At 45.6% G+C, this 27846-nt stretch overlaps 1 protein-coding gene across 9 annotated transcripts in view; it reads left to right on the top strand.

The window, feature by feature from the left end:
* The window catches only part of ZNF827 (zinc finger protein 827), a 135628-nt gene that overhangs the window by 23500 nt on the left and 84282 nt on the right, over positions 1-27846 (top strand). For 2 of the 9 annotated variants that reach the window (XR_010303611.1, XM_064149470.1), the window contains exon 1: positions 14283-14748. The exons of 3 other annotated variants lie outside the window; for them this stretch is intronic. Coding sequence is in view for 5 of the 6 variants with exons in the window: in XM_064149470.1 (XP_064005540.1) it covers positions 14706-14748 (43 nt within the window). In the remaining variant the exon portion in view is untranslated. Of the gene's footprint in view, positions 1-14282; positions 14749-27846 lie in introns of those variants that run through there. 4 more of the 9 variants (XM_064149472.1, XM_064149471.1, XM_064149465.1 and 1 more) reach the window with 3 other exon arrangements.

The following is a 27846-nucleotide window of genomic DNA, read 5'->3' on the forward strand; positions in this document are numbered from 1 at the left end:
TAGTAAGAGTAAAATCCATTTTCTACTAGCCCTAGGCAGCTTCTTAGTGTGAGTTGGTCACAGATCCAGTTCTGAGGCACCAACGCTCATGAGTTATGTAGGGACCTTAGTAGCCTAAATCAATTCTGGATTCTACCCTGGAGGTGAGACTCCAAAGACCCAATTTGTAAACCAGTTTCTCCGTGTTTGTGCATCATGTGATTTTTTTTTCACAGTCAAACGTGACTGCACCAGCAATGCTATTGCTGTGACAACATCATAAAATTGAATGAACAAGCAGAAGGTGCAGACCTGAGGAAATTGCTTTATTTTCAGTGGTAAAAGTAACACTTTTCTAGATGCTTAGTAAATGGTCATCAAAAAGCCAATAAAAATGGTAGAACTAAGAAAGGTTAGCAGTGACAGATGAAAACTTGGCTCTTAAATCCAGAATGAGCTGGCACATCCTGAGTGAGTCTTTTATTTCCAGTATATGTCCTCTGGTTCAGAACTTTAAAAACCCACTGGGTTAGGATTGTACTATCACAGGCTATTGAGTTACAGTGGCATAATGAGGTGCCTGACTGCATGCCTTTCTCATCTGTAGTACATCTGAAGTGAAACAAAGGTATTTTAGCCTAATACTTTGTGCTTGCCATTATAACAGTCTAAGGGAGTGTGTAAGAGCAGTTAGGGAAGTTCAGCTGATGAGCAGCAACTTATTACACCACAGTAACTTACCATGTGGGATCATCTATATCGTAATTTTTGTATGTCTTTCTCTGATGCTGCTGTGGAGTGTGTGCACTTTAGCAGCAGCTGTTCTCTGTTCTTTCCTGGTGGGTAGTAACATTCATAATGCCTTGTGAAGAAAGGTCTGGGATAGAAACTGCATTGTCAGAAAACTGCTTTGGTAGTTGAATGGTCACCAGCATTAGCACTTAGGTGTGACTGGGCTGAGATTAATAGATGAAGTTCATAACCCCTCTGGAGCACCACTTGCATCTTCTGTGTTAATAACCAGCAGTTTCAAAGCTAAACCCATGTGAAAATGACCCAAGTGAAAGCTGCTGCTCCGTGCCTGTGGCAGACCTTACACAGTATCAGTCTGAGGAAGTTCATGAGGTGGGGAGGTGCTAAGGGACAGGCAACAGCTTTGGTTCACTGAGAATCTTGTTGTGTATGTGGATAGACTTTCAAGGTGCAGATGAACATGCTGCACCACTAGTTTGTTTTCTTCAAGGCATTGCTGCTCATGTTGTAGTGTTAATTAAGGAAGAGGAAAAATTTGGCTGGTGAGTGGAGCATCTTTGAGGCACAAGCTGAGCCATGCCAAGTAGCAAGCAGTTTGGGTTATTTTTAAGATGGCATTGATATACTTTTTAGAGATGATGGTTTGGGGGGTTTGGTTGGTTTGTTTTGGTGGGGTTTTGGATTTGTGATCGTTGTCATCTCCCTGTCCCCACTGATTCATGTGAAAACTTTCTCATAAGTTTCCCTAAGATAATGGCTGAAGACCTGTCTGAAATTTTGCTTTAATAATCCAGTTTTTAGCAGTTAAGCATATTTAAGGAGCAGATGTGCTTCCGGGGAACTTGGGCTTCTTTCATGGTACGTTTTTAAAGTGAAGGAAACAAAACATCTTGAGTGGTTCCATCAAAGGCACTCTGAACGAACGCAAGCCAAACTCTGAAGCAAGGGAAGCTGAAGTTTGACCTGGAATGGCCCCAAGAGCTTCTGCCCTGCTGGGGCATATCCTTAGCACGTCTAAACGCTGCCCGTTGTGTCCGCTAACAAGACGGTTCCCTGCCCCCTCCGCTTGCGGCCCAGCCGTCCGCAGGTGGCTTCAGCCGAGCCTGGGCGGGCACAAGCAATGCCCTCTGGGCCGTCTCGGCGCGCTCCGCATCCCCGCTGCCCTCCAGCCGCTGGGCAGGCGCCGGCAGCCAGGCCCCGCCGCCTCCCCGCCGCTCCAGCTGCCGCAGCCGGCAGCATGGCCCCGGGGCCAGCACAGGGCAAGGGCGGCCGCCAGCGCCCCGCTGCGGCCCGGCGGCCGGCCGTGCCCCGCCGAGCATGCCCAGAGCGCGGGGAGGGCAGAGGGGAGCGGAGCGGCCAGAGAGGTGCAGCTACTGCCGTGCCGCTCTTAGAGCCAAAGGCAGGATCTTTCCGGCTGTGCCGCTCTTAGAGCCAAAGGCAGGATCCTTCCGGCTGTGCCGCTCTTAGAGCCTAAGGCAGGATCCCTCCCGGGGCTGCCGGGCCGGGAGGCATCTCCTCAGACCTCGGGAAAGACAGCCGCAGGGTCCGGGAGTGCTCTGGAAGGGTGAGTGCTGCCATAGGTGTGCCATCTCTTCCCACCCAATGCCAGCGCTCTTCTGTTCAAAGGCATCAAAAAGCTGTGGACGGTTTCAAAAGGTAGCTGTGGCTTGGGCTGACTGGATGATGAGCTTGTCCTTGCTTAGTAAGATGTAAAAGTCTCTTAAATTCGTGCAGCATTTGTACTCCTGCACCCGTAAATAAATCACTATCTTATCTTCAATATTCTTAACCTTATCACTAGGAAACAAGTATTGGCCTGTAACCTAATCTTCCTGCATTTCTGACTTTGTCGCCCGCTGGATATTGTCACAGCCTTTTCCCTCCCCAGACTTTCTCCCTTCTGTGAAAAAGATTTCAAATACAGGAGTTAGGATGTTGCCTAGCTCTTGGATATGCACCTTCCCTCCAAGGGTCTGCTAGCAGTCTGGGGTCTGAGAAGGTACAGCCAGACTCTCAGGACACTACTCTAAAGGCCCTCAAGGTGTCTTCAATGATTTTTCCCTCCTAAATATGTAGCAAAATCACATTACCACTTTGTATATAAGATGGCTTTACTGTGTCAGTAAAAACCTGAGACTGGGTCGTACAAGCATAAGATACTCAGTGCTGTGGGAAGCCAAACTGGGGACAGTGTCATTGGGGGAATGGAAGACTTTAAAAAATCCTGGAGATGAGCATTTTGTCTGAGGAGGTCAGCTTGAAGGGTATAGGCAGCCCATGTTCAAAGACACTAGACAGTGAGCACAGCAACTGGGAGATGGGAAGGAGCTTGGTACAGATGCTTGATTTTTGTCCACAAATTAAAGTTGAAGCTTTGAATTAGCTAGGATGGTTGATTGGAGGGAGAATAGAAAGTGTAAGAGTTCCTGTGGGTTAGAAGAACATTCCAGGGCAGGGTGAAGGAGAGGGATGGGTGCCTCAGTCAAGGCAGAAAGTGTTAATGCTCTCACAAAATCATACAACTGCTTCAGCTGGACAAGACCTGCAAGATTGAGTCCAAATGTTGACCCAGTGCCATCATGGCTATTAAACCATGTCCCCAAGTGCCATGTAGATAAAAACACTTTCAGGAGTGGTGACTCTATTACCTCACTGGGCAGCCAATTCCAGTGCCTGACCATACTTTTGGTAAAGAAACTTCTTGCAGCCTAAAATATCTTCATCTTTTTGACATCTGGGTGGTTCATAGATGATGTTTTAATTTTATTGTTGTTTTTTTGTTTGGGATTTTGGAACCTAGATTATCTAGCTTCAGGTAACTTGCTGGAGTTTATCCTTTTTAATAGAAGGACTTCAAACTGTTAGAATGAGTCCATAGGAGGGCCACGAAGATGCTCAGAGGGCTGCAGCAGCTCTGCTATGAGGACAGGCTACAAGAGTTGGGGCTTTTCAGCCTGAAGAAGAGGAGGCTTCCAGGAGATCTTATAGTGGCCTTCCAGTATCTGAAGGAGGCCTACAGGAGGGCTGGGGAGAGACTACTGACAAGGCCTTGTAATGACAGGAAAGGGGCAATGGGTTTAAACTGGCAGAGGGGAGGTTCAGAGTAGATGTGAGGAAAGGGTTCTTTGCAGTGAAGGTGGCGAGACACTTGCACAGCTTGCCCAGGGAGGCTGTGGCTGCTCCCTCCCTGGAGGTGTTCAAGGCCAAATTGGATGAGGCCTTGAGCAACCTGTTCTAGTGGGAGGTGTCCCTGCCTATGGCATGGAATTGGAACTGGGTGATCTTTGAGGTCTCTTCCAACCTAAACCATTCTATGAATGATGCACAGGCACTGAAAGCATAAAGCAGGACCTTTGGTGAAAAACCATGTGTCGTAAAGCTCTTCAACCATGTCTGCAGTGGAGGATGACAGCCTTTTTATCTTTGTATTCTCCAGTGAAGAGTGTGATGAGCTCTCAGCATTTTTAATAAGTTGATTAAAAGCTATGGAAGGGGAGGGAAGTAGGTGAGGGTCAGACTTGGCCCAGCTTCCTTGATTAGCGTACCCAGTTGGGCAGCAGAAGTAATTATGTCTGATGTGGTATCACAGCTGTGGGGACTGGAGGGTTGTATGAATCCTATAAACCTGATAATCCCTGAACAGGAGAGTTCCTGTTGTATTTCCTGCACTACTCTTCTCCACTGAGCAGACTTTTTTGGGTTGTTTGGTTGGTTTTTTTTCACACTAGAAGATCAGACAGACGTTCCACACTGTTTCTTCCTAATCTCAGCTCCACTGTGCTACTTTCTCCAGTGCTGTTTTTTCTTGGAAAGCTGCATTTGAGTACCTTCTTGGCCCTCTTCCAATTGTTTTGCCACTCAGCTGATGATTTAAAAGCCACTGATTTTTTTTTTTTTCTTCATGTAAATGAAAGCATCCCAGTACCTCCCTCCTGAGCTGACAATACAGTTCTTGTGGGATTCATCAGGCAGCCAACATGTTTTGTTTCTGATGGTCACTGTTCTTGGGACTTTAGAATGGAGGTCACCTAACTTAGTGGATATTAAGACCAGGAAAGCTCTGTTGTTTTCTTAGAATTAATAAACTTCTCAAATATAGTAAAGACTTCCAAGACAACCCAGCAAAACCACCTTAACTCTGACAGACCTTCTACAAGTCATCTGCCCTGCTGGTCCTCTTCTCTAATAGTCATTTATTTTCATTTTTTCCCCTTATCTCTTCTGCTTGATGACCTTTAGAACAGCAGGTGGGAGGTTTGTACCTTCTCTGACCAGGCAAGGAATACTTCTTGATCAGTCTCCAGCCACCTTTCACGGATTTGCTTTGTGCACAGTCCTCCCCATGTAGGAAATACGGGAAAAGTGCTCCCACCCCTTAAGAACACTTTGGCTTCACTCTTCTCCATATTCTTCTTCAAGAAAGTTTGGGTTGTGCAGCAGAGAGAAGAGAAGGTTTTGGGGGGATGTTTTTAAACTAAAAGTGAAGTTTCAGCCTGGATACAAGAAAGAAACTCTGTACACTGGGAGTAGTGAAAACTGGCCCACACTTCCCAGAGAGGTGGTGGATGCCCCATCCCTGGAATCATTCCAGGTCAGGTTGGAGTTGAAAATGTCCCTGCTCACTGCGAGGGGGGTTTGAACTAGATGACTTTTACAGGTTCCTTCCAACCTATAGCATTCTCCATTTCTCTGACTACAAAACCATGGGAAGTTATGTGGGACATACACAAAGGTATAAACACTCTCTTATATTTTCAGACCCTCAGTTTTCCCTTCATAGAGTTGTTTTTTGAGGAGGGAAGCATACGGAGGGGCAAAGCCCTGCCCCATCACTCCCCCACAAGTTTTGTTGCTCCAGCTTATGGGGCAGGAGGCATGGGAGAGCATCTTGAGTGGAGCCTTTATTCCTGCAGGCAGGAGTCACTGTGACCTATGCATCTAAAGGTTTGAGGGACACTGCTGGAATCAAGGGGTGTTTTTCAGTGTACAGCAGTACCTGTACCTGTCCCAGAGTCTCAGTGAGAGTCTGAGTAATGAAGTCGAGTTACATGGATACCTCATGAATTTTACTTCCATGAAATAGGAACCTCTTGGGCAAGCAGCCAACATGTGTGAGGGGATGTATGAGTAAGCTGTATGCTTACTGGTAAATGAAGGGAATTGCACAAGGGAAGCATGGGTGCAGGTTAGCAAGGAAAGCAATTAAATCCTGTGTCCACATCACCTACACATCAGGTGTGTGTTGTTGATATTGGTTTGCTGGGAACAGCAGCTAAAAACTCTGCATCTGGCTTTGTTAGTGAACTACCATGTGCTGCTGTTGGAGGCAGAGTGCGTGGCCCTGACTGAAAGGTGGAGGTAACAGGGCTTTGCAAATGGCTAAGAAAAGTGTAAGTCTAAGAAAACAGCAATCTTTCAGTGCAGGCATCTGAGAGGGGTTAAAAATATAGTCAGGCTTCTACCTGCTCTGTAGTTCTCTTAGAGCTTTGCAACATTTTCAGGGTAGGAACTGTATTGAGGGAAGAAGAGTGAGAGGCTGAAGGACCAACCATGGGTTTGGAATGATTAGTGAATGTTTTCTGTTAGAAAGTATGAATTTTAGAAGTACTTGGGCATTAAAGAATTCTGGATATCATAAGGATGTTTTCAGAGAATAGACTTAGTAACTAAAAAAGGAGAGTGGAATATTTGTATTTTGTAAACTACTCCCATAAAAGCAGACATGAACACCACGTTTAGAAAACAGGAAATGCTCAGGTTAAAATACTTTCACAGGACCGTTTCACTTGGGAGGGTCCCCCTTGAGCTCATCTAGTCTAACCTCACCCCTGAAACAGTACAGGTTGTTCAGGCAGCCTCTGTGGGCAACCTATGCCGCTGCTTGACCATCCTAAAAACAACAACAAGTTTTCCTGTGTTCAGATGGAATTTTCTGGTTTGCCTTTTGTTTGTGCCCATTGCCTCTTACCCTGTCAATGATCACTGTTGAGAGGAGTCTAACTCCTTCAGTTTCTTTCCTGCCCATCAGACACTTGTACAATTGGGTAAGATGCCCTCAAGCCTTCTCTTCTCCAGGATAGAGTCTCAGTTACTCCTCTCTCCTCAGATGATATATTGTCCAGTCCCTTAATCATGTTCGTGGACCTGTGCTAGTCTCACTCCACTAAGTTCAGGTTTTTCTTGTACAAGGGAGCCCTGAATGAGGTGCAGCACTCCAGATGTAACCTTACCAGCACCAATAAGAGGTGCAGGTTCATATTTCTATACCTGCCAGCAACAGTCTTCCTAATAGCCTTCTTGGCTGCAAGGATGCATTCACTAGCTTGAGGTCAACTTATCGTGTACCAGGATCCCAAAGTCCTCCTTGGCAAAGCAGCTTTCCAGTTGATAGGCATCCAGGATGTGCTGGTGTCACTCCTCTCTAAATGTAGGGATATGCATTTCCCCTTTTGGACTTTTGAAGATTCTTCTCTGCCCACTTACCCAGTTTGTCAAGATAGTGCTTCTGAAAGATGCCACAACTCTGCTGTGTCAGCCACTCCTTCCAGTTTTATATCATTGAGCATGTACTCAGCTTTTGTGTCAAGGGTCAGGATTTGTGTGTGTGTGTAATTGTAGGCGCCTTTTCTCTAGGCCTTGCCTCTTCTCCTTCCCACTCATAGAGTTTTGTGGTACTCTGTAATTTTTTTACTGCTATTAGTCTACATCTTATGGACAGATAGCATTTTACTGTAAACTACAAACTTGAAAGCATGGGATGCCCTTACTGTTACTGAAAAGTGGGGACTAGAAACAGAATTTTCATCAAGCAGTGTCAACAGCAGCTGAGGAGACTAGATCTTATTCCTAGTATCCCAATAGACAAATAACCTTTTCCTCTGTGCTGCCTGGTAGGATGGGGAAGTGTCAGTGCAAGGAGATATTCCCTACAGGAGGGGACTGGCCACATGACTTCATGCTCAGCAGGCAGCAGTGACAGCAGGCTGACTTGCAGCCCAAACCCTTCTGCCTGCCAGTAGGTGAGGGCTGATTTCTGAGGACATGCAACATGGAGAAGCACAGCTGAATGCCATGGGAAATTTATTGCAGCAGGCAGGTGAAGTCTGATAGAAGCTTGATCTCCACATACTCTTCTTGCCATCCCCTAATGGTTTCCCCTGGGAACTTAAGATCTCAGCACCACCACGTTTTCCTGTGTGTCAATTACTCTTCTATTCCATCACACCCTTCTTTAGCTATTAAGGTATTGCAGAGAGGGCATAGCTGGCATCAGTGCTGCCAACGTCCACTTCTGTGCCTGCTTTCCTCCTGCTGTGTTTTGGGTAAGGTGCTGCCAGAGAGAGAGAGATGAGTTTGGTAAATGCACAGTCTAAGACAGTAGATGAGTTTCTTGGGATCTTGTCAGTTCTTGAGTCCAGAACACTCTCAGTATTACTCTGGTGTTTTAGCAGAAAAGTAGCCAGTGAATTGAGAAACCAGCACTGATTTCCCTGAGGAATTTGCCACCTTGCTGGTGCAGCAGCCTGTGCCTCTCCACGTCTTTGTAACAAGATGTTTAAGAACTTAGACACACTTTCATTTAGCAAACAGCTGTGGCTTAAAATGCTATTGCCTTGCTACTTAACTAAGCTACAAGACTTCACAGGGAAGCAGATGAGGAGGCCAAAATGTGTTCTGTTTTGCTAGTTTGGGCATGGAAGCAGTTAATTTCTCCAGAAAGATGGTGATGTCTTCAACCATGGCAGGTGTTTGCTAATGAGCATGTGCCTGGACCTTCAATTAACCAGTGACTAACAAAATGTTGAGTGAATGCAAAATGACAGAGGGAATGCTCTGGGTCTCACTCTGATTTAACTTCAACCATCTTTAGGATGGGGCAAAGTTATCAATTTCAGTGCCTTTAAATGGAGAGTGGAAAACAGTGCAGAATGTGTCAGGCTTGGAGCAGTTATTTATCCTTTTTTATTTCCACATTTGTAACTGTAATAGCCCTGAGCCAAGTGTTCCAGTCCCCAGTTGGCTAAACAAATTCTTCTCATCAGTTCAGAAGTTGCTTAGTATTTTATGTTGTAAAATATTAATTTATTTTTTCTATATTTAATCTGTACTGGGAAAGATGTTGCTGGCTCAGATTTGGGGGAGAAAGTCTGCATTTCAACTATCTGTAGACTTAAGCCTAATAATCAGAGGCTCAGATGAGGTTGTTCAGCAAAGTGTGCTTACAGAAAAGGGGCGTGCAGAGGTGGTAGCGTGAGCTATGAAACTGAAAAGCCAACTGCACTTATGGTAAGATAAGGATCATGAGACCTTGGTAATTCTGAAGAATATTTCCGTAGCCACACACAGATGTGGACACTAATGTAATCCCTCTCCTGACTTACATTTGTGGCCTGCTAAATCTGGGGTCATGTATCAGTATGGGTTTTAGGCTAGCAGGTTCAACTATTGATTTTGCTTTTTTTAATTGAAATTAGGAGCTACACCACCTTCCCTAGGTAGTGTGCTGTACTAACAGCTGAAAAATATGGACACTCTGGTTCTTCAGAAGAAGTATGAACATGTTAAATTTGCATCTCAACTAGAAGCCTCTTGTGCTGAAATTATTCTGAAGTGATTACGGCTAGTTTGTTTGCTGGGATTGAGATGAGGTTCTGAGAAAAACAGTTGTGGCTTAGCTAAGAGATGCAAGATATATTGCACCCCTCCTCCTTGGAGCCTCTCCACTCTGAGACTGTAAGATCATAGTGGAATTCATGAGAATCTTGGTCTTGAGGAATATTCTCAGTTCAATATGCTCACAAGCATGGCCTAGGCAGCTAAAGAGATGGGAGAACACTCTCAGTGACTTCAAGGCTTGCAAAAAGAGTTCCTGTCTAGGGTGCTGTGATAAGTCACTGATTCTGGCCCATAAATTTTCCTTCAATTTTAAGAAGGAAGAGATTAAAAACTTTGGGGAAGGAGAACTTGGTTGCCTTTTACAAAAGCTAAAGCCTGTTGGTCATGCAACTCCATCTCCCACTGTAATGGTTTGTTATCTGTCCCAAGGTAGCACTCCTCAGATAGTAATGACTACTAAGCATTGTTTAATGGCTTTTGTGAAACTAGTTGGTGGCCTTGCCGGTCACTAACCTGTCATTATTTAGTATTCCAAAGGCCAATGGGATCCTGGGGTGTATTAGGAGGAGTGTGTCCAGCAGATCAAGGGATGTTCTCTTCTCCCTCTACTCTGCCCTGGTGAGATCTCACCTTGAATACTGTGTTCAGTTTTGGGTTCCCCAGTTTAATAGGGACAGGGATCTGCTGGACAGGGTCCAGCAGAGGGCTACGAGGATAATTAGGAGACTGGAGGGCATGGCTTATGAGGAGAGGCTGGGACACTTGGGACTTTTTAGTCTGGAAAATAGAAGACTTAGAGGGGGTTTGATAAACGTTTATAAATATCTGAGGGCTGGCCAGGGGCAGGAGACAGGCTCTGCTCACTGCTCCCTGTGGTAGGACAAGGAGTAATGGGTGTAAATTGCAGCAAAAGAGGTTCCACCTCAACACAAAGGGGAACGCCTTTACTGTAAGGGTCACAGAGCACTGGAGCAGACTTCCTAGAGAGGCTGTGGAGTCTCCTTCTCTGGAGATTTTCAAGGCCTGTTTGGATATGTTGCTCTGTGATCTGTGTTAGATAGTCTTGTCCTGCTCTGGCAGGGGGGTTGGACTCAATGATGTCCTTTGGGTCCCTTCCATCACCTAATATGATTTTGTGATTCCGAATCCGTTATTTAATGGTATTTAGTTACAGATTGTCTGCGAACACGGATGATGGTACCCATGAGCTGTTACCTTCTGTATTTGTTCATCCTCTTGTGTGGGCCTCTTAGATGCCATAGAGCAATTTTTTAAAATGAAATCTTGTTTACAGGATTGATGCATAGTTAATGTTGAGCATAGAAATTTTGACATCAATTACAATAGAAAAGAGGAGTGGTTTAGGCCATTGTGTGTATCCCTCCAAGAAGTCTGTGAGAGAGAAGGCAGTTTTGATGAAAACCAATATGTATCTTCTGTGTTCAATAGAAAAATCATCTAAAGAGAGGAGTGCCATTAAAGATTGCCCATGGGGCCTGACTAGCTCAGGGGCACACAGCTGACTTGTCATTGGTTTGGTAGGCTGTTCTCTAAGCAGAAGAGGTCTGATACCATAGAGTGGTTTTGGGCCCAAGAATTGGTTGAAATGGTCCAGTTTTTCCACTCAGTAAACTTCTTCAAAAATTCTGAGCCTGGGAACAGACCTCTTTAAAGTTTCAAGGAATAAAGCAAGAATGTCAACTAATTTTTTAATTTCTCTTTAGCAATCTTTTCAAGTATTTGTTATCATTACCTAGAGGTAGTTTGGATGCTAGACACCTTGCAGAGGTTTTAAGAATGTTACATCATTTATTACTGTTTAAAATCTTATTTACCCAATTTGTTTCATTTTTCTCATGTGTAAGTAAAGAAAATATTTACTTTGTTCAAAAGTGGTTTCTGAGGCTGAACTTAATTCATATGTGTAACTAGGTTTGGTGTTTGGAAGGTGCCATACAATCATTACTTATTAATAGCAGGTCCTGCAGAAGCAATGCATTATTTATATTATGTTATCTGTGGAAGACTTGCAACTATTTTCTTCTGTTTGGACTAGAAATGTTCAAAAGTATGGTCTTTTCCCTACTACACCACCAAACATATAATGAAAGATCATGTTTAAAATGGCTCTATGCCCTTAGTCATCTTCCTTACACCACTGTATAAAAGAATGTGAAGTTAGGACTGGTGTGTCTTTGATTTCAGTGTGATGGCTGGATCCCATCTATTGACTAGGACAATGTGTGGAGCAATGCAATTAGCCAGTAGATGCGAAGAGCCAGGTTGTTCCCATACAGAGTATTTCCAGGTGTGGGATTAGAAACTCGTCAGAGCTGGAGTATATAAAGTTTCGCCCTGATAATTCATTCAGCCATTGGGATTTCTTTCACTGTACAACAGGCTTAAGGCTTGGCCTGCTAAACTTAGGCAAACTGTTGGGATGTCTGTGGAAGCCAAGGTCACCCTCAGAGAGATTTAGTGCTGCTCTATTGCTTGCCAGTCCCCATGGCCCTTTCAGAGAGCTGTGTTCCTGTAGTGTCTTCGCTGCAGCCACCTCAACTTCCCTAAAGGGGGTTTCAAATGATGGAGGGGGGAAAAAACTACACAGCATATTGTAAATTAATGCTGACACTGTCAACATTAATTTATGCCAGAAATGCTTGAGGAATAGAGGGTGGGAAGAGTGATGATGCAGAAGGCAGTGTTTCCTACATCCTGTTCATCTAGAGCACCTGAAGAAGGGCTGCCACAGCAAGCATGGATTGCAGCACAGAGCAAGCACTCTTTCCCCTCCTGAAATGGCTGCTTTGCCTGCACAAACAGGGGCAGCTGGAGGGGCAGAAACTTCCTGCTCACAAAGCTGCCTTGATTCAACACCATTGCTATTAGAATGTGTTTTAAAAGTAGTTAAGAAGGGTTTAGTACTGCAACTCTTCTTAGTGAATGCAGTTCTGTTGCTAGTTGCAGGCATGTCAAAACTGAAGTTTGCGAGCAGTAATGAAAGAATGCCTCAGCTATCTGGTTATCATTACTAGTGCTATACAGATCTCCAAACCAAACCTGGAGAACCAAAGGAAAAGACAGGACCTGATTATTCTGAGGCGATTCTGACTGCTACTCTTGGTCATGAGTACATGTAAGGTTGCCATTTGGATTCATCTCCACCCCCCTAAACTTCCATTTATTCACTTTGTTTTTTACTTCTGGATTGATTAAAGGTAAATCTCCTCATGGCAATGAAGTATTTTAACTGTATTGTGAGATGATAAACCAGCTGGAATCAGGACTTTGTTTTGTCTCGGTAGAAGTGTACTCTGTCCATGTGGTTTTAAAAACTCAGAAATACACTTGCGTGCTTGTGAACCTGAGATCTGATCTGTAGAATCTTTTCAATATTATTTAGGATGAAGGTTATTTTTTCCTGTGGAAAAGATGTAATTGTAGCTGTAAAACGAGTATAATACTTTAAACCATTCTAACTAGAGGTGATTAAGAGTGTGTGTTGGCCCTTCAAAAGATCTAGGTTGCAAAACTGCTGTTTGAGGTTTTCCCAGATGTTTGTTTATTTAAGGAAAAGAAATATTTTGAGGTTAGGATAAAAATGATGTGATAAATGATGAGTCAGGTTGTCAAAAGCAGAAGAATCCTAACAGGTACACATGCTGGATGAATGCAGGGGTTTTTTATTTTTGCAACATCTGACTCATGATTTCGATTATGTATTCTGTCAAGTTCAAAGTTTCCTTACACAAAAGAGCAAGCTGTATGAAACAACCCTGCTTCAAACCGCTTCACTTCAACTGTAGTAACAGGGTTTTGAGTTTAAATCATTAACAACCCCCGTCTGAACTTTTATCCAAATGACTGCAAGTTACAAAGAGAGCACTTCTTTTTCACCAAGCACCTTTTGTGCTTCGGCGAGACCTAATCCTGCTTCTATTTTATTTTATTTTTTTCCTACACCTTTATGTCTTGTCTTTGAAGAAAGATGTGTGATTTGTGAGGTAATGAAAGTATGTATCAGTTAATGAAAACTGCTGCCTTGGCTTCATAATGCGCGCTGGAATTGCTTTAGGATAAAGCTTCACATACCTGCATTACAGCAGGAAAAGAAGTGAATTTCAGAAGTCCAGATTGCAGTGCGCACTGTAGAAGTATCATGTAGCAGTTAAACCAACCATTAGGGGTGACCTAATCTTGATTTCCTCCCCCCTTCCCCACACACCTCTCAAAGAGTTGGGATTGTCACGCTGCTTGCATTCTTCCCAGTTTTAAAACCTGCACTAGAAACTGGCAGAACCTGACTCTGGAACAGCGTATCCACATCCTAACTTACCCACCTTCGTCGCTTATTTGGTGTGCTTAATTTAGCACTGGGGGAGTTGTATCTGATCACCCTCTCCACCACACTGAAGTTCAGTTCCAGTAAGCCACTCCGGTCCCTCTGCTTTGGGAGGGAGCAGCCCAACACCTCCGAGATTCCGCGGGGTTAGCTCTGCACTAGTGCAATTTTTCTTTCCTAGCACAGGAAGACAAAACGCCTTAATTTAAAAAAGAGTTGTTGTTCTTATTTTGTTTCCCACCAGAAACGAGGGAATGGCAGTGCGAATGGTCGAGACCCACACATCTCCCCTCTCACCACTCCACACCCCCCCCCCCCCCCCCTTCTTTTCTGTGTGTGCATTTGTTTATTTCTTTTATCGAGCGAATTAGGAGCGGGCGCAGGACCGGAGCAGCGCATCTCCGCCGGCACCCCGCCGGGGCTGGGGGGGAGAGCGGGGGCACCATCCCCTTTGCTCTACCCGGGCGTGCGTGTGTCCGTGTGTGCGCGGTGTGCCCGCCCGCCGGGGTGTGTGTGTGTGTGTCTGTCTCCTTGTGCCTGTGTGTCCCTGACTGCCTCTCGCCGCCCGCGGGCGAGCCGTGAGCGCCGCCGCCGCCGCTGCCCTTTGATCCCGGCGTTAGTGTTAGTTGGGGGCCGGGAGGGCAGTCCTCGGCACCGCCGCGCCAGCCCCTCGCCCCGGCACGGTGCCCGCCCGCTCGCCCGCCCGCCGGGAACACATCCCCGGCCGCTGAGGGATACTGCGACCGGGGACAAGCCAGGTGCACGACCGGGTTGGGTGGGGGGGGGGGCGGGGGGGGAGAGAGGAAAAAAAGAGAGGGGGAGAGGAAGCCCTTCGCGGTGGCTCCGGGAAAGCCGGCTTCAGCCCCCTTTCCCCCGGCGAAGAGGGAAAACCCGCCCCGGTTAGCGGCTCCCCCAGGGGCCCCGGCTTTGTGCCTGCCTGTGCCCCCCCACCCCCTCCCGGTCTTATTTGATCTCCCGTTAAACCAAGGAGGAGAATGTGAAAAAAAGGGGGAAAATGCCCAGGAGGAAGCAGGAGCAGCCCAAGCGCCTCTCTTCACGTAAGTGCCCCCTCTTTTTGCCATTTTTTCCTTCCTCCTCTCCCCGTCTCCTTCCCCTCTGCAGCCGCCTCCGTCGTTTCGTGCATTAGTTTAGGGTTACAGAGGTGAAACTGACAAAGACACAGCCTGGGTTATTCCTCTTTTAGGTCTGAGCTAAGGCAGCCATGTTGGTGATGAACAGCCTTGTGCCCTTTTAATTTTTCCTCTCTCTCCTTTCCCCCCTTGTTTCTCCGCGTCTCTCGCCCTTTCCTCCCTCTCCCTCCCCTCGCCCGTGATTGTGCATTTGTGCTGGGGGGGCTGGGGGGGCGGTGTGGGTTTCTCTTTGGGGCCGGAGGGAGGGGGGGGGGTGTCTGTTTTATTGGGGTGGGGAGGGGGGCTAGCACCGGAGGGGAGGGCGGCGAGAGGGGAAGCGGCTGCTGGCGTCTTGTGCGGAACCAGCCGAGAGGTCCGTCCCCGGCTAAAGGTTGCGGCGGGGTTGGGCGGCCAGGGAGCGGGGGAGAGGCGGGTAGCGGCGGCGGAGGGGGTCGGTGGCGGCGGCGGCAGCTGGGGCACCCTGCGCCGACCCCACGGCCACCTCGTAGGGGGCCGGCGGCGGGGGAGGGGGCGGCGGGGAGGCAGACCGTGGCAGGCGAGGTCCCTGCAGAGCAGGGAGAGGCGGTGGCAGGCTCCGGGCTCCTCCTGGCCGCAGTGAAATGAAGGGTCAGGCGAGACTCGGGCTTCGGCGGCGCTGCCCCAGACGAGAGCAGCAGAGCACAGGGCTAAAGTGCATCCCGATCCTGCGTCTGCGGGCACCCCGTGCGCGCACACACATCTCCTGACACAGCTCACCCTGCCCTACTCCTCGCTCCCTCCCCCTCCCCGCCGATTTTCTCCCCTCTTTGCAAAACAGTTAACTTTTTTCCCGCTTGCTCTCCCCCTCCCCTTGTATTAAGCGCTCGGCAGCTATTGAGGGGGAGGCGGAGTGGAGGAGAAGGGACCTAAAAATACCCTGCCCCTGCTTGGCCTCAGGGTTGGTTTAAGGAGAGTGGGGGGTGGATGGAGGGGTCATTTGTCTGTCTCCGGCACATCTGCTCAGAGCGTGCCTGTAGCACCCCCCCCGGGCTTCGGGGCAGGGCAAGAGCTCAGCCGCCGGTGCCGGTCTCGGTCACCGGGAGTTCACCGGGGCGGCCCTGGCCCGTGCCCAGGGGTCGCCGCTGCAGGCAAAGCCTGGCCCGCCCTCCCCGCCACGGCTATGCGGGCTATGGGGCTGGGGCAGCACTCCCGCCCCCTCTTAGCTCTTCCAACACCCTTCCAACACGTCTTCTACACGGCCCAGGGCTGGGGGTGTCGCTGCTGGGGGAGGGAAGCGGCACTTGCAGCCCCACAAATATTTCCACCTCCTTTTCCTTTCCGCTGGAGCCGAGTCAAGGGCTTGAGTTGCGCTGGGGTTTGCCCGGAGCGGGGGAAGGGTGGTTGGTGTTTTAGGTGTTTCGCCCCTTCCTCTCTCCTCGTCGCTTGCTCTCTTGCAACCCTTTCGCGGTCCTCTTGCCGAGGAGCCTAGTCGCCGACCCCGGCGCTGCTTCCCCGGTCGGGGAGGCTGGCACGGGGGAGACGGCGAAGAGCGGCGCCCTCCTCTGCAGCGCCCTGGCCCCGGCGCGGCGGGCGGGGGCAGGGGCCAAGCCCGGACGCAGAGGGCCTTGGGGGGGGCGTGCAGAGGCGCTTCGGGGGCAGGGGTGGGCCAGTGCCGCCTCCCCGCTGAGGGGAGCAGTCCCCCGGGAGTCGGGAAGGCGGCGGGGCGGGCGCTGCGGCCGGCCCTCCAGGCTGACCTTGCCCTGGCCCTCGCCCCGGTGCGGCTGCCCTCCGCCTGCCTCTCGGGCTGACAGCAAACCTGGGCTCCATTTTAGCTCGCTCGGGCGTGCCGCTGCCCTGCGCGGCGGTGGCTCCTCGGCTCCGGCGCCGGGCTCTTGCCTGCCCCTGACTCCGGCTTGCGGCTCAGGCTCCCCCTGGGCCCGACCTCCTGACCGCCGCGCCGGGCGAAGTCGCGGCTTTTTGTGGGCCAAGGGACAGCCGCCTTCATTGTGCAGATCGAGCCGTGCCTCTGGTATTCGCCTTCGGGTTATTTTAAAAATTAATATTATTTTAATGCACGGCCTAATTTGCAGAGCTTTTGGGTTAATTTTCTAGTTCAGCTCGTAGGAGTTTTTTTGTATGATGTGTGAAAACAGGCACATGCTGCGTGTCCCGCACGAATGCCACTATTGAATGGAATTTATTTATTTTGATTTGTTTTACAACTAGTTTACACTGAATCAGAAGCTACTATTTGACAATAATAATAATAATAATATATTAGATAATTCAGGAAGAGCTGCAGGAGGACTGTTTTACCTGTAGTCCTGCAGTTCAGAAAATGCCTCGGAACCCACTGCATCCAGCATGCAAACGTTATAAATAGTGATTTATTTTTTCTTTGGCAACATGTTGCTTTAATGGGTACTCAGTGTAAAATACATTTTCGTTCCACTATTCCTGCTGGTTTTAGCAATACATTTCTTAGAGAAGCAGTGTGTGTATTTCATGCTGAAGTATTAATGATGGCAGAAGAACGTAAAGTGCCCCATGCGCTACTGGAAAGAAGATGGCTAATACTGCATTCACCCTTAACTCTGCCCCAGCGTGGGCTCTTTGCTGTGATTCACTCCTGTTGCGAGTTACGAGTGCAGGCTCCCCAGCACACCTAAGTTATGTAGCATCCTACTGAATCTCTCAGTGATGTTTTGGGTTCAGTTGGAATTGCTTGGGAAATAGGAAGATGCTGGTACACAGAGTAATTTACCAGTGTCACAGGGTAACTGAACAAATGTAATTGTCTGGTAAGTTCTCTGGCCCTAGTGTATCTGGAATGGGAAGCAGTGTTCTCAGGATCTCTTCGCCTTAATTAATTTCTTTAAAATTATTCTGTCCCCCAGAATACAGCTGGAGGATGTTATCACAGTGCTTGAAATGGCAGTATGCAGCTCCAGCTGACCAGGACTCTGACTCTATACTGTCCACTGACTTCACAGGACTGCCCTTGTGTAGATGTGGAGGCAGTTTCTCAAGAGAATACTGCACTGCCAAAACTCATGCCATGATGAAGAAGTTCTTCACAAGTGTTCACTAGACAGAGGCTCTTGCAACAACTTAATTTAGTTCCAAGGGACTCTCCAGATACTGATGCTTCAGTGGTTGAAGACAAAAAAGGATTGATATTATTCGGTGCAATAATAATGGTGTTTGGGTGACATGTGCTCAAAAGGGCAGTGTTAAGGTTGCACTTCCAGTCATTGGAATTGTTTACAACATAGTTTAGTTTGGAAGGGTCCTTTGGAGATGATGAAACGTAGTCCTGTGCTCAAAGCAGGGTGAGCCTCAGTATTCAGGCAGGTGGGTGAGCCCTTTGAGACTCCCATATTAACATGTATTGTAAGTGGAGTTTAGTGTATAAAGACGTCAGGGTTTGGGAGCTGTTCAGTAACAGATGCCGGCAGAACGTCTTCACTCATGCTCTGGCACCAAGTACAGGAGAAAGTGAGCCCTTTTCAATTGCAGAGACAAGTGGACTCTAGAGATAGTGGCATATTCATACCCAGACTAAATACAGTGTAGACTCAGTTTGTAATGGCAGAGTTAGGCCCATACATTTAAAAGTTTGCCCAGCGCATGTGTGTCTTATGATGACTTTTAGATGCAACTAACTCAGACGAGTCAATTGATTTTCACTGGAATGTATAAAGGAATTTTGCTCATTCCTTAGTGTTCGTGTGTGCAAGCAGTGTTTCCCCTCTTTCTAGCTACTTTAGCTAAAAAGCTACTCCCTCTCCCCCGATCTAGTCAGCATCAAAATCTTTAAAAACCTGTATAAATACAATTTACTCTGTTCTTCTAATTGTTGCCTTACTTTTCGTTCTGCTTCATGCTGTTCTTTTATTTTCTGAGAGCTCCTGAGAGTCCATCTCCTCTGAACTGCACAAATGTGACTGAGGGGCTCAGCCTGCAAAGTAAAAGTTTTGAGGCACTTGAGTAAATGTTTAAGGTCTAGACCACTACATTGCCTTAAGTGTAACAATCAATACTCCTTGGGGTTTGTCTCTGTCTCAGAGGCTTGTAAGCAATGCAGTTTGTGAATAAGCGGCACAGCAGCGTTTATACAAAGCTTGTGAGACGCAGAAGCAGAATTAGATGCTATGTTGAGAAGTGTGAGCTGTTATTACTTTCTGAAGAAAGTTTACTGTAGGGTGAACTGCAGTGGCATTTGCTGATATATTTATGTTGTTAAAGAAGGAGATGAGGAACTGATATGGTATCCGTTTCAATATCAAAAGCTAGATCAGTGATAGTGAGGGGGCATAACTCTTCTTGCTTTCATGTAGAGTGTTGAGATATCCCAGATACTGTGTTGAAGTGTTCAGCTGTTTCTATACAGTAAAAAAAACCCTAAAACTATGTGATGCTTTTTATTATATTGGTTTTTATTGCTGTATTATATCATCAGAGTGTAAATAAAATGCTGCCAAACAAGCAAATTAACAGTGATTTAGAGCCTCTTTTTTTTTTCTTACTTCTGCAGCTCGCTTCATTTGATACTTTCTGATAGCAAGAGAGGATGTGTCGGATGGATTATTCTAAAGACTTCCCAATGTCAGAAAAGCTTCTACTATCACCTGGCGCTGGAAGGTTGCCTCCATAACAAAAGCCTTTTGGCCAGGAACAGGAAACTTTCTCTTTTAATACAGTTTGTTACCTTACTAGCAGATATTACACATTCAAGGGAAAGCTTTTAACATATTTTCTATTTACTATTTTTAACCTCTTGGCTCTGCAGGGATCATGATATAGCTCATTGTCGACAAGAGGATCCATGTAGGGAAAATTGTTATTCTTAGTATGATTAGGTTAATCATTGCTATCATGGTTGTCTTGGTGGTACTGTAATGTGCCTCTCAAATGAGCAGCAGCGTTTTGGTGGATGGAGTAGCATCTATATTATTCCATCTGAAAATGCTGTGCTTACCCTGTCCCTCTCATGACAGCAAACTCAGTGCAAACTTTTTTTTGTAATACCTTCTCCCTGTGTAGGGATTCTTTTTGACATGTAAAGTCTCTATTTAATTTTGTATGCTCTTTTTAATCTGCATTATGCAGACTAACTCACATCTGTAAGACCATTCAGTGATTAGCGTCTAAAGCCACTCAGTGGCAAAGTATGCCTGAGCGTTGTCTGATAGTACCAAATATGACTAAATCACACTCTAGTATAAATTGGCCTACCAGAGGGTCAGCATTGTCCTCATTAAACTATCAAAGTCTTTAGGTTCTTATGAATGAAATTCTAGAGGGAGAAAGTGTGCAAAACATTCTAGAACAAAACCTCAAAATTTAGCTGGCCAAATGGGAAAAGTGCAGTTAGAGTGGGATGGGAAAAGTAAGAACATGCAGACAATATAGTCTTACTTTTGAATTTTCAAAGGAATGAAGAAAGAATATGCCTTAATCTTTGCAACAGAGCAGTTGTTGTCATTTTCATATATGAGAAGGCAGGAGTAGGAGGAATTAAGTTTAGAAAAAAAGAGAAGAGGAGCCAGGAGGAGCTGGCTGTTCAAAGTGAAGTATTAGTAATTTCCTATAATTTAATCAGACCAGATCCCAGAGCAAGATAATGAGAGCATGACCTACAAAGGAGGACTTTTTGGAAGTTAAAAGGGTTTCTAACATGAAGCTTCACAAGGCATGTGATTTGTCATGAAGCACCGTATGGAGGACTTGCACATTGCGAAGAAATCGTAATGCTGAGATTTGTTCAGATGGAGAGGGAGAGCTAATGTGGCTTAGGCCTGCAATCTTTTTATTGTTACAGCTGTTAAATTACTCCAGAGTCATGCTTGAGGAGCGTATCTTCTAAATACTGTTTTGTCCTGGCTTCTACTCTACCATTTTTTTGTTGGCATTGATGGTACCTGGTTGATATCATTTAGGTTTCCATGTACTGAGTGCATTGTTTGGGGACTTAAGTATTACATCATTTAAAAAGTAAGAATTCACAACATCTCTACAGTGTGAAGCAGCAGTAGGTAGTAGAATCCAGTTTTCAAGTGGATGGGCAGAATTCTCTTACTCTCTTTTTCTAACCTCCAAAACAAAACTTTCAGGTCTTATTCCATTTCAAAGAAGTGGTTTCTGTGAAGAACAATAAATGATATGGACCGATACGGGCATGAGGCAGAATAACCAATATTAGACTGAATTAAAAGAAAACACAACAAAGAAAAAAAACCAAAACAAACTAAAGAAGATGAAAAATGGCACTTTACCCAGGGAATGTCTTTTGGTTTGACTGTTTTGTTGTTTTGTTTCTTTGTTTCAACGTACTAAAACTGAGGCTTGGCTCATACTTCAGCTGCAAGGATGCATTCTGCAGAGTACGGTCAGCATTGGTTCTGCACATCTGCAGGACATTGTGGCTACTTCAGTGAAGAATTCAGCAACATCTATCCATAAGCTTGTTTTGGAGTTTTTCTCTTCTACAGACTAACTTAAGGTCAAGCATTATACTCCCAAATACAATTTCTCTTTTCCTTGTGTACCTTCAGTAGCATTTACAGGTTGCCAACTTCTTCGGTCTAGACTCCAGCTGTTTTGAGTGCTCTGTCTGAACCTGTGGGCTTAGTAGTGAGCTCTATTCCTTAAAGTTTCTCCTGCCTTTCAAGGTATTTCCTGCTTGTGGTCTAATTACACTGACTAGTAGAATACTGAGTTAGGCCTAACACTAAGACAAGCCTGTTCTGGTTTGCAGGCTAGGAATTCATGCAGAGTCCATGTTCATTGAATTTAGAATCATGAAAGACTAATGGGGGATTTTTAAGAGAAACCTGCAGTAAGGAGAGGAAAAATTGGGGTGCAGAAATAATGTTTTTCCTCCTCCTTTTTGGTGCTTAGGCAGTAGGGTTGGAAGCTGAGGGAAAGAATGAGCAGTGCTGATAGTACATTAGACCAAGAGGGAGATTTTGTGCAAGAATGGTGATTTAGCTGGTGTTTTTAGAATAAATTGTGTTAAAAATGAAAGGTTTACCAAGTGGTAAAGATCTCATAATGAATGGCTTCATCAGCAGTTTCCGAAAGTCAAGTTAGGTGTGCAGGCATTTGCACTTTATTGCTTTTATTTGGGATGCTCTCTCACTAGTGTAGAAATAAAATTTCTGCCTTGTTTTAGAATGATATGGAAGCACCTCAAAGCAGCAAGCTGCTGTCACCATCTCTTTGAATTCCCTGTGGTCCTACCTCTAGGGATTCCCTTTCTCAAGAAGGTTTTCTAACTGCTGATTCTCATCTGGAGTTTGCTGCTTGGATGTGTTTTTCTTCTATTGCAGGCCTTTCTGTACAGGTACAGAGAGCTCTTACTTGCATGCTCTTAAGGAGAATAGACATTTCCTCTGAAGATTTCAGTAAGGGATAAGATTTGGGACAAGCTTACTTTAAAATTGCAGCTTCCTACTTTAAGTGATTTTTTTTTTGGACATGTTCTGGATCTTGGTGCCTATTGGAGTTTGTAATGTGCTGCATTGAGGCAAAAATGAGAATTCTGGTAAATTCTTAATAACTGGTAAGTGACTTTTAGAGAAGACATTAATAGAATCGATGGCCTTCACAGGTGTGTAATTCACTTCTGGACTGAGTCCTGTGTGCCACTGTATTAATGAACATGAATTCTTTGCAAGCTACTTCTAGACTTCACTTTGACTTGTATAGTAGTACACATAATTAGTCATCTGAAATACCAGCGCTAGATGATCACGCAGTGAAAATTAGGTGAAGAACAGGGAGGGTGGCAGGCAAGTGGATTTAGATAGCAGCTAGCAGAGTAGCTGTTTGTGTTTATTTGCTTTCCTGATGCACAGAGTCTCCCCTCTTCTAGACTACTGTGTCAAATCTAGACCTGGCAACTAGTGACTGAGGAATTTCTTTATGTTTGGAGCAGAATTTCCTCTTACCTACCTCTGTATCTCTAGCACTCTGAGCCTGTGAAGAGCTCTTCTCAGGCACCAGTGTAAGCATAACAGCCTAGAGTTGCTCTAATTTCTGCAGCCCCCAGGCTCTCACCCTGCTCCTTGTTCTGGAAAGGAAGGGCTGACATAATCCTTTTGTCAATTCTGAGTTGCTAAAGGGAGTTCTTTGCACAGCAAATAGCTCTGAAGGGGGCTCTTCTTCCCACCTTGAGGTGCTTTTAGGTTGCCTATAAGGTCTAAATAGACTTCACCATAATTGTTTGTATTGTCTTCCTGCATGGTGCTATGCCACATTGAGATAACAAAGCAAGCTCTAAATAAGCTACCTTGTGTACAGGAGGCAGTTATCACAGCAGTCTACCCAGGTTAATTCAGCTATAATACTTGTGGGTATGCTCAGGCTGGCTCAGATATCGCTACCTAGTGCTGTGTTATTTAGTAGAGGCATGCTCTCACGAGAATCAGAGCTGTTGCCTTTGAAGGCATTTACTGGCCTGCATAAAAAGTGTTGGTAAAGTCCATAGAGTTTCCAGCCAAGAAATGCACTTAGAAAAAATAAAGTCAAATGCCACTGCCGTTGGCACGCTTGTTTGTTTGTTCAGCAGGAAAGCCAGCAGTGGGATAGACATGAACATGAAACTTTCACTTCTCTCCCACTGCATCTGAGTTTTAGGTGGGTTTTTAGGCAGAAGATAGAAGTGGCTTGCGGCCTTAACTTACTCTGTCTCTGACCTAAGTAGCCATAGTGTTAGTTTCTTGTACCAGGAGCTTGGCACAGAATCCAGAATCTCTTTAAAATAAGATAAGGTTTGAGGAGTGTCTGCTTTTCGCTCAGTGCTTGCACATTAATTACGTGACCTCTGACTTTTCTTAAGGTTGAAAGCTGAGGCAGTGGCATAAACAGTGATGTGCCTATTCCTCACGGAAAGGTCTGGTTTTGTGTGTTAGCCTACCACTAGAAGTAGCTTCCTAATCCTGTCTTATTTGGCTTTGCTTGTTAACCCCAAGCAATCCTCTCAGGGACAGGGAAAGCAGCTGTCTTTGGTAGCAAACACAGCACGACAAAACAAACATGTCGTGAAGCGTCCCTTAGATGTTTTACCATAATATCAGCCGTGCAAGAGGAATTAGGGACACAGAGAATAGAGGAAACAAATTATAGGAACTAGATTCCTGTGATATTTACAGGAAGGAGTAATTTCAGTGTCTAAACCCTAAACTTTTTGTTTCTGAACCATTCCAAAGCTAATGTCCATAAAACATTTCAGGTGAGTAATGGGGCAGAGTGAAATGCTTATTATTTATCAAAAATAGAGCAGGAGGAGCTGCAGGCAGCAAAAACAAACAGAAACTAGCCAAAACCAAAGGAGATCTTTGTTAGAGCAGGTATGCTGGCCTGATGTCACCTGCTATGCTTGAGCATTCCCATGCAAAGGGTTTGTGGGCTCCTCTCTTCACTTTGTGACCTCTTGATGGAGGGGTCAGGCAGCACAACAAGGATAGTTAGGCAGCTGTGTCCATGGCATCCCGTTTGGTTTATGGCAGCGCGCTGTTGAGGTCATGTGGGAGTTTCTAGTTGATTTTTGTTGTTTCTTTTACTGTGGTGATCACTGGCACCAACCTTCATAAATGTGTTCTAAAGCAATACTTGTGTATATTTTCAAAGTATTTCTCCAAGAGTCAGTGTTTTGAGTGGGTAATGTGGGGGATTTCTCTTTCTGTATTTCAATAAAAGGGAAAGGAAGTTCATAGTATTTGCTGTCACTACCTTTCCAACTTCAATATTTAGAATAATTTAAGATGACTTCACTGGCTTCCACTTAACATTTAAAGTAGGACTTGGTGTTTATTATCAGCAGTGGGCCAGCTTTGTAGGCTTTCTCTGATCTCCCTTGGTCTGTTTGGATGATATCAGTGTTATGAAAGTTGCTTTGGCTTTCCTGGATGGGGATTCTCATTGCGTGGGCACGTTCTAGGGGTGAAATAGTAGTGTTGTTCTATAGACCTTCCTGTCATTGTAACTTAGAATAGACTGTGAATCAGACATGGGAAGGGTCAGAAATTAAGCCACAGCTGGAATGCACTCAGATCTACTTATTGCTGGTTAACAGCCTTTTCCAGCTGCTGTTGATGAGCCAGGTTCCAGGCTGAGTCTGAGTTAGCAAACACGAAGGAGAAAGGGAGGGCTGTAGAGCCTCACAATATGTTCCTCCTTTGCCAAGTACATATACAGGAGGGAACCTGTCCTAGTGTGGAGACTGAATGGGAATGTCTGCTGCATTGAGTGTGCAGTGGTAGTGGTTCTCCTGAGTGGAGTGCAGTGAATTGCCATTGGCAGAATGCTACTGGGACCATTGGAAAGTCTGACTGGAAACAATGAGCTCACCAAAACAGTCAAGGCGAGCATAGGTCAGAATATACAACAGTGCATCATACTATCAAGGCAGGCAAATGCAACCACTTCTTTGATGGTTTTTCAAACTCCAGTGTGTTACCCAAAGAGCAACCAGCCAGCCTTCTGCAGCAATAAAGAGACAGTGAGGTCCTGGCATTCTTGCTTCCGAAGAAGTTAGCTGGGTTAACTTTGTGCTAAGGAGATGAAAACCTCCCTTTGGCAAGTCCTTTTCATCTTGCTATTTTACTGGTGCAGTAAGTTCTGACTGCGTTCCTTGGAACAGTTTTTGTGTCCAAGAGTTCTAGACTGCAGTAAGAGAGCTGTTGGGGTCATACGATGTTAGTGGGAATGTTTGGAGGTGCAGCAGGACAGTTTACACACATGGGATATTCAGCTTTTTTCAGTTCTTGGGTTTTTTGTTCTCTATCCTGTGGCTGAACAGCAAGTTCTCTTTAGAAATGTTTTGTGTCTACTGGGAGAGCTTCACAGTTGTATCTTTCAGCTTTAATCCTTGTGTAGTACTACTGCTCTGATGAGGGCTACTTCCCTTCCTTTTTCTCCAAAACCACTTCTGATGTAATCACTGCTTTTATCACTGATAATTCTTTTCTGTTTTCATCCCTTACCAGTCAATATTTATGGTAAGTTTTCTAGACTGGCTGTAGAAGATTGAAAAGGTAGGAGAGTAGAGAAGTACCCATTTTTCATTTTGATAATATCACTGCTTTATCAGTGTCACTGCCTGAAGACTATGGGCAGTTTCAGAAGTTAATAGAATGGGAAGTTGTTTGGAACTGGTTCAAGAGAAGACATAGCACGTGTTTAATCCAGTGGAGAAAAAAGGGAAAGTGAAGGCTGCCATTTGTATTATCTCTGACATTGCTGGCCTGGCTTGGGAAATTAGAGCAAGTGGTCATGGAAAAAGCAGATCAGAAATGCCATATTCTTCTGTCAGACTTCTGATTGCTCTTTCATCTGAGTGTCTCCTGGACTTCTGTTGTCCATGGTAGTGATTAGACATCAAAAAGTGCTCTGAATGATTACCTTGTGTGGGCAAGAGACAAGGAAATGCTGTTTCCTTCTCCCTTGTTTTTGTGCAGTGCATAAGAGTACAAGCCAGGGAGTCGGCCTGCTGTCCTAGGGATGTGCCACCCAGCAAAAAGATAGTTTCATCCTGAAGGAAAGCCTGTGCTATAATGAGATGTCCTGTAGGAAAGATGCACTTGGCAGTTTCTTGGGGAAGTCAGGGGAGCAGTGGGTAAGACTGTGCATCTGTAAAGCAGTTGTTCCTCAGAGAACAGTGGGGAAAAAAAGTGGGAGACCTGCACTTTGAAATGGATTGATGTGTTCTGGATGTTGCTGTGTGTTTTAACTGTGTTGCTGCAACCTTCTAAAGAGCTTTCCTTGAATATTGAAGCTATGCTAGACTTTCATTAGTCTGTCCCTCTGCAAACCCTGATGGGAGTTCTTTGCTTCTCAAGTCCAGATCTTGCCTATGCCTTTGAAGAGACACAGGAAACCAGATCTGCTGCACACTGCATTGTATTTAATAACCCCTCTGTGTAGAGGAAGAAGGATGGTGTATCAGCTTCTGTGTCATTGGTCAGATGTTCTGTGCTCTCTGTGAGTCCCTCGTTACTACCAGTGAGAGAGGATGTATGGAAAGGAGGACTTCACCTGAGATCACGTGCATCTACCTTGGCATAGATTTGGTATTCCCTTTTGAGCCTGGACTATCTTGCTGCCAAGGACAACAACCTTCTGTGGGTTTTCCCATATGCTCCTGGCACTTGGGCAGATTGGACTATTCCTTAGATTCCCACCAGTGACACAAGCACCGTCTCTGCTTGGAGATGAAGTCAGCAACTGTGGTAGCATTTGCTCATCTTTATGAGCTTCATCTGTGTCTTAATGATTCCTTCCTCCTGTATAGGGTGTGAGGGAGTGTGTGGCTGGGGGAGGAAGGTGGTTTGGACATGAGGGGAGACTGGGAAGTTCATGCCCTGTGTATATGCTCGGCTGTGCAGCAGGTGTCGATGGTGAGACAGCACTACTCTTGCTGTGGTGTTCAGGTGGGCTGAGAGCACGGAAGGTCATGCACAGAGCAAGAGTAAACGTGGAGACAGCAGCCTCCAATAATGACAGCAAGGGAGCTTTATTTTCTGTAGCTATCACTTCGGCGCTTAAAAACCTTTTTAAAATAAGCCTGTTGTAATCTTGTTTATAGTAATTAAGGATTTGCTAGTAATTTAAATAGTTGGTTTTGGCAGTGCATAGATCATCTTCTCAGAGGTACTCATGGCTGGTACTAGTAATGTAAGGAAGAAAACATTTACACAAGAATAAAAGTCAAGGAAGCAGGTAATTGACCGATTTATCAACCTTAGCAGACAATTTTTTCTGATACATCATGGTAGCTATGGTAAATTTACTCTGGATTGCTTAAGGGCATGATCCTATATGGTACATGTAGCACATGAGGGCAACTCCTTGAAATGAATGGGTGAAGGAGCAGGTAATCGGCCCAGCGTGGTTTTGGTGCCTCCATTACCCTTTTGGTTGTGGTTTGTCCTCTGGGAAAGTTTGGACCAGCCCTGCACAGCACAGCTCAGAACATATGTGACTGATTGCTTTTACCTGGAGCTTTTAGATCAGCTTTAGTGTTTCAGATAATGTGAGAAC

The sequence above is a fragment of the Pogoniulus pusillus genome, chromosome 10 (assembly GCF_015220805.1).
Source record: "Pogoniulus pusillus isolate bPogPus1 chromosome 10, bPogPus1.pri, whole genome shotgun sequence".
In the NCBI taxonomy this organism is placed as follows: Eukaryota; Metazoa; Chordata; class Aves; order Piciformes; family Lybiidae; genus Pogoniulus; species Pogoniulus pusillus.